The 18387-nt window shown below is 40.7% G+C and overlaps 1 protein-coding gene across 1 annotated transcript; it reads right to left on the bottom strand.

Moving 5' to 3' along the window:
- Positions 1-1891: 1891 nt before the first annotated feature.
- Positions 1892-16361, bottom strand: c25h12orf75 (chromosome 25 C12orf75 homolog). Its single transcript, XM_074634294.1, has 6 exons — positions 15918-16361; positions 10515-10539; positions 6658-6693; positions 5703-5782; positions 4103-4133; positions 1892-4021 (listed from the first exon to the last, which is right to left on the bottom strand). Exons 1-5 carry the CDS (start codon positions 15958-15960, stop codon positions 4129-4131), a joined length of 189 nt encoding a protein of 62 aa, XP_074490395.1. The 5' UTR covers positions 15961-16361; the 3' UTR covers positions 1892-4021; positions 4103-4128.
- Positions 16362-18387: the final 2026 nt, after the last annotated feature.

Raw genomic sequence — 18387 nt, 5'->3', positions numbered from 1 at the left:
CCTAACCTTAACCATTTGAGGTCAATGCCTAACCTTAAACATTTGAGGTCAATGTCTAACCTTAACCATTCAAGGTCAATGCCTAACCTTAACCATTCAAGGTCAATGCCTAACCTTAACTATTCGAGGTCAATGCCTAACCTTAACCAACCTTATCCCGCTCCCTTCTAGCCACTACCAGCGTACATTGGTATAAATTTTTTCATCTAACTCTTGGTAAGAAAGCAAATAAACATATTTCCCCCCCAAATGTCTAACTACTCCTTCACAACGTATGTTACTTCTCTAAGCACACCAGCAAACCTCTATAACATTCAAACAACATGCTGTGCTGCACAGCTTTTTACATCTATACCACAATGTGCCACGACGGCATTTTAAACGTCGAGAGGGCTTCGCTTCAGACTGTGTTATTCATCCACATTCTGCCCCCCACCCCCTTTATCCCCCTTTGTTAGACTAATTGAATAGGTCAAAGGCAATGACATCCATCATATACAGGAGGAACAACCATAAAGGGCAAAGAGGGGCTGATAAAAGAGGGAGAGACAGGCGGCACGTCACGCTGTAAAAGCCAAAGGCCTCTGGTTGGGGACAGACGCAGGGAAACTGAGGGAGGAAATGTAGACATCGAGGAAAAAGGGACACCAAAAATATCTTTCTAAATCAAATCGGTGCTGTGGTCACACTGCAGCTCTTTTTATATTACGCTGTAAACTACACAGTACATAAAACAGCTCTTTGTATCTGCAGTATATTCTGCCTCTACCACCGGCGAACAGTGTAAACGCTGTGACAATGCGAGCTGACAAATGGCTCGCAATTAAAAGACACTACATGAAATCCCTTGGTATCGATGTGGCTGATAACCGGCGACACGGCTCGGCAGCTAGTGGGCGTCATTCTGGAGAAAACAGACACGAACAGTAAACAGTGAGCTTGTGTTCAGGCATGGTGAAATGAGTCCCTATTTTTATGCGACCGGTCAGTCGAGGCAGTCGAGGCTACACACACACACACACACACATAGGCGTATAAAGCGTTTTGTGTAATGCGGAAAGAACATCTCTTGAATCTCAAGTGTTTAAAGTTGGCCTATTTCCACCCTCCTCTAGGGTCCATGGTGAGTGGAGGATGTTGTACATTCATTAGAAGAGAGAGCCGTCAAGAGCCTGGCTGACGAATGACCTTGGCCCCTAATGCCCGCCCAGCTGTAATGTGTGTGTGTTTTTTATGGGGACACTGTGCTGGTGATATTCTATATTTTTCTTATTGTCAACAAATCCCATAAGAAAACAAATTAATAAAAATGGATTATTCTAACAAATATATGGCCATAAAATAACCAAATCCAGAGCTTTTTCCTCTTAAATGTTGTTTAAAAACAATTAAAAACATTGTACTGGGTGACATGTTCCTTCATTATGGTGAACATATGCATTATAGATTATTTTTAGCCCCACGTGCACCGTCCTGCTGCTGTAAATACTCACTAGAGCACCGAATGTGTGTTAATCCGCAACTGAAAATAGTCCCTCAAAAATGCAACTGTTTAAGTAACATTTTCTAAAAAGAAAACTACAATGCCCAGGTGTTTTAGGAAATTACTGAGTCTTATAAACAACTATATATTTAATCTGTTTTTACCTGGATTTACGTCTTCAGTGGGAACAAATGGGGATAACACCTCATTTTACAGCTCTGCAAATGTCATGGTAATTAGGTGATAATTAGCAAATAACCTATTTCAAATTTTCTTTGGAATTACTGCCAAATTACCCCAATATTTACCTAAAAATGTATGGAAAATTACTTTATTATAAACATTGTTTAATAATTATATGCTAAAATAGCATGTAATCGGGTGTGCGCTGCTCTTCATCGCAGGAGGGAAACTAATAGAAGACTCTTCTGATTACTATTGTGTGACTTATTGTCTACACAAATGTAACCTGGTAGCTAATGTCATGATTCAGGGAGTTTTTTAAGAAATTTGAAAGAAGATATTTGCTAATAAATTAAATGTATTATTATTATTATTATTATTATTATTATTATTATTATTATTATTATTATTATTATTATTATTATTATTTCTCATTATATGCAATATTACTTCCTTTCCTGTTTTTTTTTAGCTTACTTTACCTTTTTTATTTTACTTATCTTATTTACTCATTTAACTAAATGTATCTTACTTAATTGTTATTCTATATTAGGCACTAGTGCTAGAAATAGTACTTTTAATTTTATACCCTTGAACTTGTTGTAATTTTATTGTAATTTTGAGCAATCTCTGGCACAGGAATTTCCTTCGGGATTAATAAAGTTCTATCTTATCTTATCTTATTATTAAATGTATTAAATAAATTATCAGCTATTGGGAAATAGCGCAATATAATTATTAAACAATGTTTATAATAAAATAATTTTTGATACATTTTGAGGTAAATATTGGGGTAATTTGGCAGTAATTCCAAAGAAATTATAGATTACTTGCTAATTATCACGTAATTACCATTAAATTTGCGGACCTGTAAAGTGAAGTGATACCCAGATGGGCTTGAGGCTGAGTACCACAGACAAGATGGACAAGTTGGAAAGTATTGAGAGCTGGACTAAAACTTTGTTGAGCTTGAAGATTCATTCGTGACCTTTGAAGTAGCAAACAAACACAATAGCTGCTGTTATGTGAAGAAAAATGTCGTACTCGACAACTCCATCAACTACTGAAAGAAACACAAGATTGGTTGTTTTTCGTCTTTTCATGGGATTTGTTGACAATAAGAAAAATGCAGCATAGCGCCGGCTTTATCCTTCAAGGATTACTGTACATACAGGAGAACAACATTCACAATTAAGTGTGAAACATGATAGTATAAAATAGATTAATCAGTTACAAAGCAAACTTCAATAAACTGTAAGAAAAACGAGGGGACGATGAAACAAAATCACCACCTCTGCCTCTCTTTAAATGTTTCACAATTTTTTGCAACTGAACATAATTTAATGATTTAATGTTTTTTTTGTTCTCTTTTGCTGTTACACATTAGATCACATTTTATGATGTGAGATAAGAACAAACTGTGTGACACAATTCTGCTTCTGAGAAAGATTGTAAGAGCTGTGTGAATTACCCAGAAGTACTACAATCAGAGCTCTTCAGGGTAAAAACCCAACATGCTGCAGAGAGAGCATGAGATATATATATACAGAGAGAGAGAGAGAGAGAGAGAGAGAGATCCTCTTAGTATCATGAGTCATATGCTCTCTACATAATCAGTCAGGGGCACAAGTTAAGTGACGACACCACCTGGTTGACGCAACCAAGACATTCGGTGACGCTGATTAATGCACTCTTTAAGGTGTCGTCATTAGCATTTAGACAGACCATTCAAATCAGTGTCATCTTCAGACTTTTCTTCTGTTGCAGCAGGTGCCTGATAGAAATCAATTATTTTTCAAAAACGCGTTGATGCTCTGTGACGCACTAACAGGAATGTGTAACTCCTATGTCTCTCTAACTCTCTGTCTCCGCCACACAATGAATCATTGATGGCTTCTTAGAGAAATAACTGAGCAGTGATTATTATTGCAGAGGGCTATTGGGAAGGTTAGTTAGTTAGTAGGCTGGGTCCCCTGTGTAGCCGTCTCCTCCTGAGAATGAAAGAGAACGTTCCAGGGCCGTGACCGAGAAGCCAAGATGGCTGTCACAATGCCCGTCGCCGCCGCCCACAGCCAGTCCCAGGGCGGGCGCTTGTCCGCTCCGATGCCCATCTTTTTTTTTTTTGCAAAGTGAAGGGTGATGATGAATAGCGTATGCAGACCTCTGCTGTGCGTCCCTGCATTACTGTGCCACCCATGACTCCGTGAGGCAGCGTCCTCAGATCCCCGGCAAGCTGTCCACATCCTTAGTGTCGAAGCCTGAGACTTATTCAGTGTGTGGTGAGCCAGAATAGGAGCACTTGCATGCTCTCTGCTTGTAATGTGAGTGTCTCTAGGTGAATGAATATGCAGGATCCTGCCGAAACAAAGAACAGGGTCATTGGCTTCATTTTTAAGAGATGAAATACAGAAGAGCATTTTTTTTTTTTAAAAGTACCTGTGTTGTTATCCCTTCAGGAGCTGCTAGTCTGCAAGAAGAAGGGGGGGAGAAACAATCAGTGCCCAGATATTTATAGGACAATAATTTGACAATTCTTTTTGTTCTTGTGTTTCTGTGTTTCAATGTCAAGCCTGTGCTCAAAAGACACCCACGCACTCTACTAAGCAGTTTGAACTGGGAGACCTCAGTGGGAAAAAAAAAAAAGAGACGGTACTTGTTGTGCCAGAGGACATGAAAACGAATCAATTCATTATCATGTTTAACCTCGATGAGGACAAACATGAGAGGAGACAACACACAAGAGGGAAGCCTTCAGGACTGCAGAATGCAACAGCAAGGTTTACAGTTTGTTTACATACTGGTCAGATGACAGAACATAATGTCATGTTTTATAATGGTTCCATAACTCTGTCAGAGAGAGGCACTTATATAAATGGTGGTCAATAACACTGTACACCGTATTGGCAACATGTCCTCATCCCAACTCGTCACATACTGACGCTCTGTTAGACCCCTTGCTGTCACTTTACAGTCGCAGTAAACACGTACTTAACGTGGTGAATTCAAACAAAAACACTTGCTTAGATTTAGGAAAAAACATCATGGTTGAGCTTAAAATTACTACATTTGTAAAGTGAATATGAAACTGTTTGTGGGGCCCATCCACCTCTCCACCTACCCGCCCTGGTTGTGTATTTTCGCTCTTTAAACTACATCATCACACTCCAGTAGATTTAGGTTGAGTACCTTCGGGTTATTTTGCGCTGCACTTTTTAAGCAGTAGCTTTAATTTGAGCGTTTTATTATTGGTTATTGCCATATTTATTTAGTTGTGTACTTACCTCCTGCTTTCTTTTTATCATATTTTTTGTTAATAAATTGTATGATTAATTTTCACACAATCTTGTTGCCAGTACTCTCATTCCCGGGTTTACAAATTTATTTTGTTACTCCCTCCAGCCCCTGGAACTTAAACGGAGGGGAACGTAACAAATGGGGGCTCGTCCGGGATATGAACTCGGGACATCTTGCAACACAGCACGGCATGTAACACTCCCAAAGCACTTTCTCTGAACGTTTGATATTGCCACGGATGGGTTTACATTGTAGTTAATGGAAAACCCAGTACTTCTCATACATAGGCTAAAAGGGGCGTTGGCATCACACGCCGAGGGGCGTGATAAAACGTTGGTGTTTTATGCCCTGGGAATGAGAACGGCTGGTATTAGAATGAGAGAACAAACTGTTGTGGATATCAGTAACATGCATCACTTGAGAATAACCCTGATAGTAACAGAGAGGCGCATGTTAAAAATCCTTTATTGTACTTCGTCATTGTCAAAATAAATGCTGTGGACTATATTTATCTTCCCAGCTGCGTACCCAAACTGTAATAGTAAGGGGAATGCTTCTCATTAAGATTCAGGAAAAGTAAAGGTCAAATTAAACCAAAAATGCTGTAGGCAGACAGGCACATGGTTTCATGGGGTGGTGGCTCAGCCACTGGGGAATATTTCTCTCTGAGCTGCTTCACTACAAGAAGCTCCTCAATTTTTACAGAATATGAAAGGTACAGTACAGTGTTACAGATGTTTACCTTTACATGTGGACTTGGACTGACTGGCAGCCACGGTGGTCAGGTCTGCTGGAAGACCGACATATACGCCACCATAGTTCCTGAGAGGGGAGACGAGAGGAAGGCAGCGATTAAAAGATATTGTGGTGTTTCTCAGTTCAGTACAGTTTCTCCTTTCAGTGAAGCATTAGCTTTTTATCGACCATGAAACTCGTGAGCGTTTACAATATGGGAAGTTCAAGTGGTTCGGCGTGAGAACACCGCTGCTAAGCAACGGCAAAATGAACGTTATTGTCAGCGTCTAGAAGCCATGGATGTATTAAAAGAACTGGATGCCTCGTTTATTCCTATGAGAGTTGCTCAGTGGCGCATGAAGCCTAAATGGCTCGACTCGGTCTGGGTCTCATTCACATGAACGGAGGAAGGGAAATAACTTATGTACCGAAAAATGTATTTCCACGGTATTCACCATTTCTGACGACGTCAGCAAACGCAAGAACTCAGAAACGTTCAGAAACTTTCCGCTTACGAGGTCGTGAATACGACAAGAGTGGGGGGCGGCGTTCATATGGACTCTTCTCGTGAACACGGTAAACACGACCCCATTTGAAGGCTAGGAAATAGTTGCTGGTTTAAATGTGATCTGTGATAGTGGAAGTTTTTGGCTGTTATAGCGATGGACAAAGCAAAGGGCCCTAGGCTACCTACCTACCGTACCAACGCCAGACACCCCAGCACCTATTACATAATTACATTAAGATGCTTGGTATGCAGATACAATTTAATTTGATAAAACTGAAAGTTAAAATAAAACTCAGCCATTATTTATCTTATTATATCAAAATGTCCTCTTTTAAAAAAGGCCTATTAATATTCACATTCCATAATATGTAAACTATAAAAGAAAGGAACAGCATTTTGCAATTAAACACTGCACTGAAGATGAAAATAATTTGGAGAAAATTAACAAAAATACCTTCTTTTCTCATCGTCTGGCGAGGGTTCTTCTGTCCTGATTGAGAGATGAAGCACAGGTCAGGTCAGCTCTTATTGGAGCACAGAGGACGAACAAACTCAACAACAAACACATTGATGGGAAGCATTAAGAACTGGACTGTGGAAGTGCTTTTGCCAGCATACCAACATTCGAAGTATGCTGCATCATTAGCTCTGAACAACTGATGATCAGACTGAATTGGCAATTTTTGTTTGAGGTCTGGAACCAGGCTGCTGAACAACCAATTTCCTCAGTTTTTAAGAGTTTTTGTTGTTGTTTATTTTTTATTTTTTAAGGGCTGACGTGAAGCTGCATCGCCTAATACACTGTGTGTTACTTTTCAAGCAGTGCGAGCAAAATAACGACATTGATTTCTCTTTTGGGGGTTTGTATTATTATTCCCTTTGTGTTCACGTACCGGTAATCTCTTGTTTGTGTTATTTTATTTAACCTTTATTTAAAGCTGAAGTAGGCGAGATTGGAGCAAATGTGATTAAATAAAGTTGTTTTTTATAAAACGGTCGCTATATCGTGACAATAGTACATGAAACAGGTAACCTGAAAAAATCATGTTCCTCTGTGTCCTCCGGTGCTCCTAACGGCATCTGTAAGATTTCACAGACCGGAGGAAAACAAGCAGTAAGAGCTGATCTGAGGTCTGCTGTCCAGCTGCCGTCTATGAGAGCCGGTTGTCAATCACTGGTGAACTCCGACCAAACGGTCAAACTAGGCAGCGCTGATCAAATATGAATCAATATTCTGTTACGTTAATGTCTATTTCTCTCCTCACATGTTTTCAGAATCATCATGTAGTGCACGGTTTAGCTGGAAAATTAGAAAGTTTGTGACGCCGCCGCCATTGTGAAATCTGGTGAAGGGACGCCAAATTCCAGTCACATGACCGGAGCACAGCCAATGGGAACGCTCTCCTTCTCTGAAATGACCTGTAATTGGTCAAAGTCTCCCGTCACGGGCTCGATGTTCTAAAGCCTGAAAACAGAGCCATGAGGAGGAGCAGAAGTCTAGTTTTCTCTCAGAACTAGGGATGCACCGATACCACTTTTTTTCAGACCGAGTACAAGTACGAGTACGAGTACTTCTCTGTGCCAAAAGACCCTCGTTAACAGCCAGCTGGAGGGTGGGAGGGACTACCACAGGCTGGGGAGTCCCACATACAAGGCGGTGCGCTGCGACCGGCTCTAGGTCAGCTTGGAAAGGTTCCGGGCGAAGGTTGCTCGCGGCTGCAGCTTTACAGCGCTCCCAACCCGGACCTCGCCGCACCGTGACGGAGCTCCCTGCTCCCGGTGTGACTGTCGACCGGGGAAAACTGTCTTCAGTGCGCCCACACCCGACCCATCCTGAAACACATACCAAGGAGTCTAATGCATGCACGAGTCAGAGGGTGCAAGCAAAACCCTGTGGAAAGTGAGGGCCGGCGCGTGCCTGTTGAGGTGGGGCCCGGCGGGGTCGGGCGCACCATCGGGCCATCGGGCCATCGCGCCCCCACCTTCGGGGAGGTGGAGCGTGAGCGCGTGCCATAGGACCTGAAAGATGGTGACGAGAGGTTAACCTCACACTGCCGTAAAGTGGTATCGGTGCCGTTGTATCGGAGCCATTTTGCGAGTGTGATACTGGTATCGGTGCATCCCTACTCAGAGCACTTGAATTACAACATGCTGAAAGGTTATTATGGAATTTTTGCCCAATGATGCCAAAAACATTTTGCCTACTGCGGCTTTAAGCAGGTGAGTCATTAAGAAGAGATTCCTGTTGTGTCATAGAGTCCCAGTGAGCTGTGATTAGCTTCAGTGAGTCGGTGGTGTGCTGCTGTCAGCTCTCATGGGTCCTCTGCTGGCTGCTCAGATGGTTATCAAGGAGCACACACACACACACACACACACCCATACAGAGAGAGAGAGACATATATGTGCACTACGTACACACACACACACACACACACACTCACTGATTCCAGGAAATGCTTTGGAAATGCTGCCCCTTCCAAAGCTTTGATAGACGCTAACTGTTGACGGCAAAGGACAACCTGTCCTCCTCCTCCTCACGACACTTCTCAGAAAAATGTCTGAATTGAATTTTCTAAAGCCTGAAGAAACTCTTTTTTTTTCTTACCAAGAGAGTGGTTAAACAACAAGAGCCAGTAGGGAACTGCTTTCACGGTCAAGTATCTTTTCATTTCTTTTATTGCCAATCTCTCTCTCTTTTTTCTTTTTTTTCACAGCAAAGGCTGTGTTATTCAGTTCTGGTATTTTTTGTGTTTTGTTAAGCAGAGATGACGTTTTTACTGCATTTATCAGACTTGAAGTCTTCATTCTGCCAGCGTACAGTATCTAAACAACACACATTCAAGCTCTCACACAAATATAATTTATTTCCAAAATCAGATTTGTATTGCTCGTTATAAAGAAAAGAACTAAATCATTCAATATCACACATAAAGCAAAATACATAAAATTAAAGCAATGCTTTTAAGATGTTTGCATACACTGTGCCCCCTCTGAGTTTTTGTCAACTGTCTATCTTCAATATACCAACAATATTTAGTCACCGCAGACATCACAAACATTTATATCTCGCAATATATTGTAATAATAATTATACACAATCTTGCAGCAAAATCTCTCCACTTCTCCAAAGAGCTGAAATAATATTACAATATAAACATTAAATGGTATTCTCAATTATATTTAGGTTTAAAATGGATCTGAATTAAGATATTAAAGCTTTTCCATCAATGTTAAAATGCAAAAGCCAGTGCACAATTATAAAATGCAAAAAAACAAAAACAAAAAGTGTTGAGTGGCCAACCTTTGTTTTAAAGGTCCCATATCGTGCTCATTTTCAGGTTCATACTTGTATTTTGTGTTTCTACTAGAACATGTTTACATGCTGTAATGTTCAAACAACACATTATTTTTCTCATACTGTCTGTCTGAATATACCTGTATTCATGCTCTGTCTGAAACGTTAGTGCATTTCAACAGAATTGCGTTGCTAGGCAACAGTTTGGGTCCATGTTTACTTCCTGTCAGCTGATGTCATTCACATACACTGCAACAGGAAATAAACTGGGACACATTTAGAATGTTTACGTTTAAAACCGTGTAATGGTCTAAATATTGTATATTTGTGACATCACAAATGGACAGAAATCCTAACGGCTTGTTTCAAACACGCAATTTCTGTGTATTTCTCCATATATTGAGCGTTTTTGATAGTTTAACAGTATTTATAAAGTACTTAAACCTGCTTTATAATGTAAAAGACCTGAAAATCACACTTTTTACAATATGGGACCTTTGAAAAATCCTCAAAGGCCCAATCCTCATTTAGTTTACTTATTGTACTATATAAATTATATCTAAATGCATATACATAATAAGGACTTTGTCCTACTGATAAAAAAACATGTTTTTTATTGCTGTGTATAACCAGCAATGATGGTTTAAGTATGGGCACTGAAATACTTATTAATCAGTGTGAACGTGAAAAGACGTTTCCAGCTCTGTGTTTTGAATTTTTATTTTGGATCATAGATTGTTTTGTTTTTTCCCAATGTTTTAATTGAATGCTTTTAGTTTCACTTTAACTGTAAAATACTTTTAGATTCACATGTATTATTGTATTGGCCTACTTGTATAACATCAGTGTAATGTCAGCGTACCACACATACTTTGCCACAGCGTATACTTCATGAATACTGCAGTACATGGGTAGATAAACGAAGCTCTTTTATTAAGTGATCTGAATGTACAAAGGCCACGGATGATGAGCTTCATAAATAATTTAAGAAGTTAGAAAATGACTGAAGTACTTACACATCTTTGGAGACTTCTGCTGGCCCTGAAAACAGATACAGAAAAGATCCGATTGAATTCATCTTCATTATGAGAAGTATTAAAGAGTTACCTCACTAATGAAGGCCATCATTCAACAGCCTGAGATGTGAACCATTATGCATAAACAAAGACAACTAACAGCTTCCTTTATATATATATATATATATATAATATATCACACGTATCTAACAGCTCCCTGCTCTCTATTTCAGAACATGTCACTTAAACTGGTAACACTCCTTTAATGGCTCAGAGTGACAACAGTGAAGGTGCGGTCCCTCATCTATAGGAGAGCTCTCCATGAGACCACCTCCCTGGACCTCCTCCTGGTCCTAATCAGGGCAGCAGAGACGGGGACGTGTGGACAATCTACAGCAGACCGCCTGTATTTTTTTCAGGCTGAATGTAATTCATCCAAAAAAATTATCGTATAGTTTGTGTTTTTTCATGTACCTGATGTAGCAAATACTGAATTCACTTACAGGCTTGCAAACTTAAAGGGACTGTTTGTAAGAATCAGAAATTGCTTGTTAACAGCGACACCTGTGGCCGTTAGGTCAACAAAAGTCAGCATCCTGTTGCTCCCGTTTGTGCTCGCTCTACATAGACATGAACGAGCATCGCTCAACACAGTGAGGAGACACACGTCAGCTAAAAGCACAATACAGTATCACTCTATATTTCAGCTGTATTTCCTGCCTCAGCCTCTCGACCGCGGCCGGAGGGAACAGGGGAGACAACGGAGTTTTGGTCGGAGACGATAACGTTTCTCTCTGCGGAGCCCCGTCACTTCACAAGACACGGGAAACCTCTGTTGGTCTGGAGGAGCTGCAGCAGTTATTTCTGCACAAACGTCCACTGAACATTCACTAGATATTCTCAGAGCTAAACTAACTCTTCTGCAGTGTGGAGTGAGCAGCCTGCACGTGAGAGTGGTGCGAAAGAGCGGGAACGAGCGCGGTGTGTGAGTGAAGGCAGGCAGAGGAGCAGAGTACAGCAGAGACTCCGGTCCTGGAGACCAAAGCTAAGGTCTCCCCCGCGTCCTCCGACCGCGGCCAACACTGTTTAACAGACGGGCTTCACTAGATACAACTTTGTGGTTTTGGTGCTTCCGTGTAGTTTGTGTTGAAGTCTGAGTCTGAACAACGTAGCCACAGGCGAGCGCGCATGGGACACCGACCCGCAATGATTTATACGGGTAAGAAGTTACAAACAGTCCCTTTAACCAAAGTGTTTTTTTTGCCTAAACTTAACCACACACAGGATTCAAGATGCAAACTCTCTTCTGCGGTGTCAAAGTTCAGCTTTATATCCCCCCATAATCCACCCTGACAAACTCTATACAACTTCTGTGCAGTATAATAACGTAGTCAGTACTGACAACTGGATGGGCCAAATTAAGATGCACACCCTGCTGTTGTGACTTGGATGCAGTATTTTAACAGTATGTGTAGATTTAAATGCGGGAAATGAGTAAGTACATTAACACAAGCACTCAAATCTACTTTTACCTTTCTTTATAATATTTCAGAGGGAAATATTTGTAATTTTTCTGCACAACATTTACATGTTATTTTGCATATTAGATTGCATACAATACAATACAGGGCTACAGTTTAAACCAGTGGGGTCACAATATAGTTTCTGCGGGATGCCAGATAGTGGTGAAGACAAAAATAAATTAACATTTTTAGACCCGGGGGGATGTTTTTTTTTTTTTAAATTACATCTCCTGTTCCAGTGATATCATTTGCGTCAGAGTAGATTTTATTGAGTGTTTGTGAGAGTCAAAGTGTGTGTGCACATGAATTTCTGACGGGGGATTTCCCACGGGTTAAGAGGGTCAAGGGGGATGAGGGGATGGGGGGGGGAGAGAAAAAGTCCCGGAACGCATCAAACATTCACAGAGCCTGGAGCACATTGGACAACGCCTATAAGTGCTGTTCAAACCAAACAAAACTCAAAAAGGTTGAGAACCACATACCCATCAGTCTGATACTGAAGTTGTATCTAAATGGCCTTTTTTTAGGTAAAAGATTGACCTGTTTTACCTGAGGAAGACCATATGTGGTCCGAAGGTGTCATGTTTATAGAATCAAAGAAGAACTGGAAATTAAATAACACACTCTAAGAAAAGTCCGTAAAAATACGAGCCAATGTACCGCGTTAATATGACGGCATTTTCTGTATCGGAGTTTTTCCTGTATTTTTAAATACGCATTGCATTGTGGGAACAAGAACCTCCGCTAGAACCACCACATGCGGTCCACTAAACTTGATTTGAATCAAAATGAGATCACAGTGCATTCAGTTGGAGGATAATGTAACATCCTGCTTCAACGTACAGTATCACGTCATTGAAAACAGCGAAACAAAAGTCTAATTTCTGCCCTTCAATTGGGTATTCATGCCATTCTCCGTTCCATTAAGGTAGAAATGTACCTTCAGAAAAGAGCACTGCATGAATACAATGTAAGAGCAGGAAACTGGAGAATCTACATTACACAATAAAGACAGCGAATTTCATTCTTGTAAAAAGGAATAGAGTGCTCTTTTTCACGGTAAATGTTTGAGTCTGCTGACATGACACAGGGGCCCATTCAGTAGCCGGACAAAAGCTCATTCATACCCGCAAGGGTGCACATCTGGGTGCATAAGTCGAGGGATGAGCAGTGTGAAGTATAAAGCGCATTGAGGCGGTCATTTGAGCTTGAAATTGAAAGATTCTTATATATTTAGCATTGCTATTAATAAACATGTATTAAATGGTTTAGTTGTAAGCACATATAAGAACAAGTATAATTTAATTATACTATAATTTCTCCCATGAAGACATATTATATATTATCACAACAGTTTTTTTAACTGTATTATCATTAAATCTGTTTATACTGGGGGTGTAAAAAATATTGAGTATCCTGATATTATGTTTTTGTGATACTGTATTGATTCTTAAAAACACACACAGTGACTGGGATAAATGCAAATGCAGACCCTTTTGTTCTGATCGCATAAAAAAGTCAACTTTTTGTTATGCATATGGAAGTGTGTTCTTTATACTATGACAGTTTTCTCTAAAAAAAAATTTAAAAATCACAATATATTGCCTTTCCTATCGCAATTTCAGGCTGTCAAAGTTAACGCGATGATAACGCGTTAATGCAAATTAGTTTTAACGCCACTAATTTCTTTAACGCATTAACGCAATCGATCTTTCAGAGGTTGTAGAAGGCTGTTTCAATGCTAAAGTGAAGATATATGAAACTCAAAAAACCTAATGAATCCATCGGTACCAACCATGTCATACTAGCTTGTCGCAAAGGAGGTTAAGTAACACTCCAAACGTACGCTAAATTTTGGCGAGGAAAAACTGGCATGGCCATTTTCAAAGGGCTCCCTTGACCTCTGACCTCCAGATCAGTGAATGTAAATGGGTTCTATGGGTACCCACGAGTCTCCCCTTTACAGACATGCACACTTTATGATAATCACATGCAGTTTGGGGCAAGTCATAGTCAAGTCAGCACACTGACACATTGACAGCTGTTGTTGCCTGTTGGGCTGCAGTTTGCCATGTTATGATTGGAGCATATTGTTTTATGCTAAATGCAGTACCTGTGAGGGTTTCTGGATCAATATCTGTCGTTGTTTTGTGTTGTTAATTGATTTACAATAATACAAATAACATATATTTGCATAAAGCAGCATATTTGCCCACTCCCATGTTGATAAGAGTATTAAATACTTGACAAATCTCCCTTTAATGTACATTTTGAGCAGATAAAAAAATGTGTGATAACCCTTGTATCATGATACATATCATATCGCCAGATTCTTGCCAATACAAAGCCCAAGTTTAAACATCAGCCTGCACTTACGGGTGCCCATAGGAGGAGTTAATAGACATTTATGTCTGCTTACATCTACATTATGACGTGTTATAATAAGCCATTATTAAATGTGTATATATTGCATATAGAGGATAATAAGGAGGGCTAAAAATACTGTTACCACATAAACATTTAAAAACACAAGTGTGTAGTGACACAATTATACATCCTGGGTTAAAATAATATCATATAGGAGCAGTGGGGTGCTTCTATTTTAATTCTACAGTGACTCTGGCCTGGTGTCAGCTGGCGTGGACAAACAAGTGCGACCATTAGTCGACATTTGTCAAAGTGACAGGCTGTCACGCGTCCTTGACATTGTGCTGAACACTGACCTCTAAGAAGGAGCGGAAAAAAATGGACAAGACCTGCTGCACAGGGATGAAACCAGCTGCTGGTTTTCACAGACGCGCTCACAACAAACTGTTGTTTTACAGACATTGTAACCTCAAAGTAGATCAAATTTAAAGACAACACTGGGTCTTCCCAGTGGCTGTCTGTGGCTCTGTTAACACGCCTGGCAAGCACTGATTAGATACCTGCAAGCACACACACATTTACACAAGCACACACACACCATACTGCCTTAATGGGCAGCGGTGGTGGTGAGGTAATCCTGCAGATACTTCAATCTAATTAGTAACCTCAATTGTTGGGTATAATTTAAAATTAGGTATTGTATCAGGATAAAACTAACTGAGATGTGTGTGTGTGTGTGTGTGTGTGTGTGTGTGTGTGTGTGTGTGTGTGTGTGTGTGTGTGTGTGTGTGTGTGTGTGTGTGTGTGTTATCTGAGGACAGCCACAAATAAATATCTGTTGGAGCGTTAGTATAACCACGAGATGCAGTGTTTTCACCGCTCCGATGTGTCCTCCGGGGCTTTATGAATGAAACATGCTCATTGATTAAAGGCGGGTGAATGTCACTGCTTGTTTTTCATACTCAATATCCACTGAAACCAGAACAAACACCAACACAAGAGAAAGAAAAACAACAACTGTGAGCTTTTGTGTCAATGTAGAAGTCAAAGTGGTTCATTCCTGAGGCTACTATACTCTCTAGTCTTATATTAGGACATGGGAGACCCTTCATGATCGACCCACCAACCATAGCTTTAGGAGACCACTGCATGCATACACACACTACTGAGTCGGACAAACTGATGAACACTGGGGGGGTAAAACAAATCATTTCTACTGTCATTTTGAGACACAAACATGCATGATATACAGCTAGGCTGTCTATTTATTTATGAATGAAATGCACACACACACATCGGAGGACACACACTGAATGCAAGGGTAACCCCGACTCACTTCATTTACATTCAAAACACCATCTCTCCCTTGATGCAGATACAGTGACAGCTCTCCCTCATATTCTCATTCATTATCACACACACACACACACACACACACACACACACACACACACACACACACACACACACGCACACACGCACACATACATATATATTCCTTAAAAACACTCACCCCCTCCTGAGGTGTTGGTGGCTGAGGAATTGCCACAACCCATTTTGCATCGATGCAGCCACCGTCCAAGCAGAGTGGAGACGCTTAAAAAAGAAGAAGATGATGAAGAAGAAGAAGAAGAAGAAGAAGGGCAACCCAGAAGACGTTGGGAGAGGAAGAAGGTCAAAGAAAGAAATGTCTCTCCCACTGTAACGCAGGGATCTCCTTTTGGTTGTGTGTGTGTGTCCCTCCCTTCTCCTCAGTCTCGCGCCTATATCCTCTTTGCAAAGCAACGGGGAGCTGAGAGTGAAGTGAAAGCATGGAAAGAGAGGCTTTTATACACACACACACACACACACACACACACACACACACACACACACACACACTAGGAGAGAGGATGAGAGAGAGAGAGAAAGAGAGAGGGGGGAGAGAGGGGAGAGAAGGATGCTGTGCCCTCACATGATTTGCTCTTTTCCTCCACCCTGACATGGTTGCCCGGGAAACCAGGGGAAAGGAGGCGGTGGATGAGGTGACACTCAACCAATAGCGAGCTTCCTTTTCATATATATATGTATATATATATATAAAGGTGGGGAGAAAAAAAGGAAATACATTTAAGGGGCATCAATATATCAGTGCGTGTTCGTGTTTGTAAAATCCTCAAATAGTCTTTGTGCGCTGAAACAAAGAAGACCTTTATTCATGCTACACACACACACACACACTTGTTTGAGCTCTTGACAGTCACTGAGTGAGAAGTTGAAAAGCCTTGTAATGAAACCACGAGGGGTCACGCGTAGGTCAGTGTAAAGACCCCAATAAACCCCGGTTCAATCTCTTCCTCTTCCTCTGTCACGCCATCGTACGCTGTGACGAGATTAGGGCGAGTCATATGAGGAGAGTTTAGATGGCAGGATGACATTCAGACAGTGGTGTAATCTTATGATGTTGTTTTTTGATTTTAAAATTCTTATGAGAAGTTTTCAGTGATACATGGTCCGTCTCTGACAAAGCCTCCAAGCAAGTATCTGAATTTCCCCGTCCTTGTTTTCTTGTGGAAAAACAAAGAGCGGCTAATTGTGGTTTCCACAGGTCCCCGTGCAGGCTCTCACGAGATGCTGTTTACTAGTAAATTAAATCATGTTCTGTAGCTAAAATCCTGGAACGACTCATATACCGACACGTTCTCACTCACAACTCGTCACGCTACTGACGATCGGTCACGACCCCTTTGCATCACTTTTTAACACAACCCTTACGCGTCATTCAACGTGCAGGGTAGTCTGATAGCCTTCAACACGTGGTTAATGTGAATTCAAACAAAACTACTTGGTCAACTTTAGGAAACGATCATGGTTATATGTTTGTTACATAACTTACGAAAGTACATTATGTACATGACGTAAGTATGTTACTTATCTACGTATCTTAAAATAAGTCCACGTTGACTTTTTGTTTATAGGTGAAAGTCCTGTGTTTGTTTGATCCATCCATCTACCACAACCTCCTCCCTATGCAGACGATCTCGCTCTCGTCGTCACCTGACTTCCTCCTTTACTCCCGTCATAATAGAGCGCTCCAGGGATGGCGTGTTTTTATAGGCCAACCAGGAAGTTAGCATCGCCCTGGTTCCCTCGACAAAAAGTCGATGGAATATTTCCATTGGGTTTTGGGATTATTGCAGAAAATAAACTCTGTGGCAAACAAACGTTTATGATACTTACACGTTTTGTTCAGCAAGATGATCTCCACAAATGAAGCGCAAATACAATGAGCAGAAGTAAGCTAACGTTAGGTTATAAACGAACTTCACCACGGTTACATGACTTCACATCACCACCAGACGGCAGACTAGTGTTCGGCGTGATGGCGTTTAATAGTATCATTTAGCCACTTGCTAGCAACTGCCCTTTTTAAGATATGTAAAAGCTTCAAAATTCACGAGTGGGACATTTCGGATCCTGGCCTATTTCATGTCGTAGAACAAAACGTTAAAATATCTTAAGCTCGTGTTGGCCACTAGAGGCAGCCCTACACGTGCAAAACTGACGCTAGAGGGCATTGTTTGACACGTAGGCCCTGTTGTATAAATTAAATTAAATAAATTGTGAAATCTGATCTGCAAAAACTTGCAAAACTCTCACGAGACACGCTGCCCAACGACCTCAATACGCAATACTTTTTATTGCCATGTCAACCCACAGTTGATTAGAATTTGTTTCGGTGCAGTGCTCATTAAAAACAGACAAAAGCACATACATATAAAAAAACATAGTGTACATAGGAGACAACCACATACATTTATACAATCATTCAAACCTATAAAATCCTAAAATGCTAAAATACTGTGAAGAGCCTTGTGCTATTGCAATTTCCCCTAAAGTGTCTAGTGCAAAGCATTCCTAAAGTGCATGTTAGCTGGAGCTTAATTACCTCCTGCAAAGAGCCTGTGCATTAGAGTTTAGGTGCCTAGTAGCATCAGGGTACG

Source organism: Sebastes fasciatus, chromosome 4 (assembly GCF_043250625.1).
Source record: "Sebastes fasciatus isolate fSebFas1 chromosome 4, fSebFas1.pri, whole genome shotgun sequence".
NCBI lineage: Eukaryota > Metazoa > Chordata > Actinopteri > Perciformes > Sebastidae > Sebastes > Sebastes fasciatus.
This window is presented reverse-complemented; position numbering and strand designations above follow the sequence as displayed.

Bases quoted from the DNA above. Each gene is read 5' to 3' on its own strand.
- c25h12orf75 (XM_074634294.1), bottom strand. From the start codon at position 15,960: ATGGGTTGTGGCAATTCCTCAGCCACCAACACCTCAGGAGGGG. The intron at 10,540-15,917 runs GTGAGTGTTTTT...ATCTGTTTTCAG, and splicing joins CACCAACACCTCAGGAGGGG to GGCCAGCAGAAGTCTCCAAA. The intron at 6,694-10,514 runs GTAAGTACTTCA...TCTCTCAATCAG, and splicing joins GCAGAAGTCTCCAAAGATGT to GACAGAAGAACCCTCGCCAG.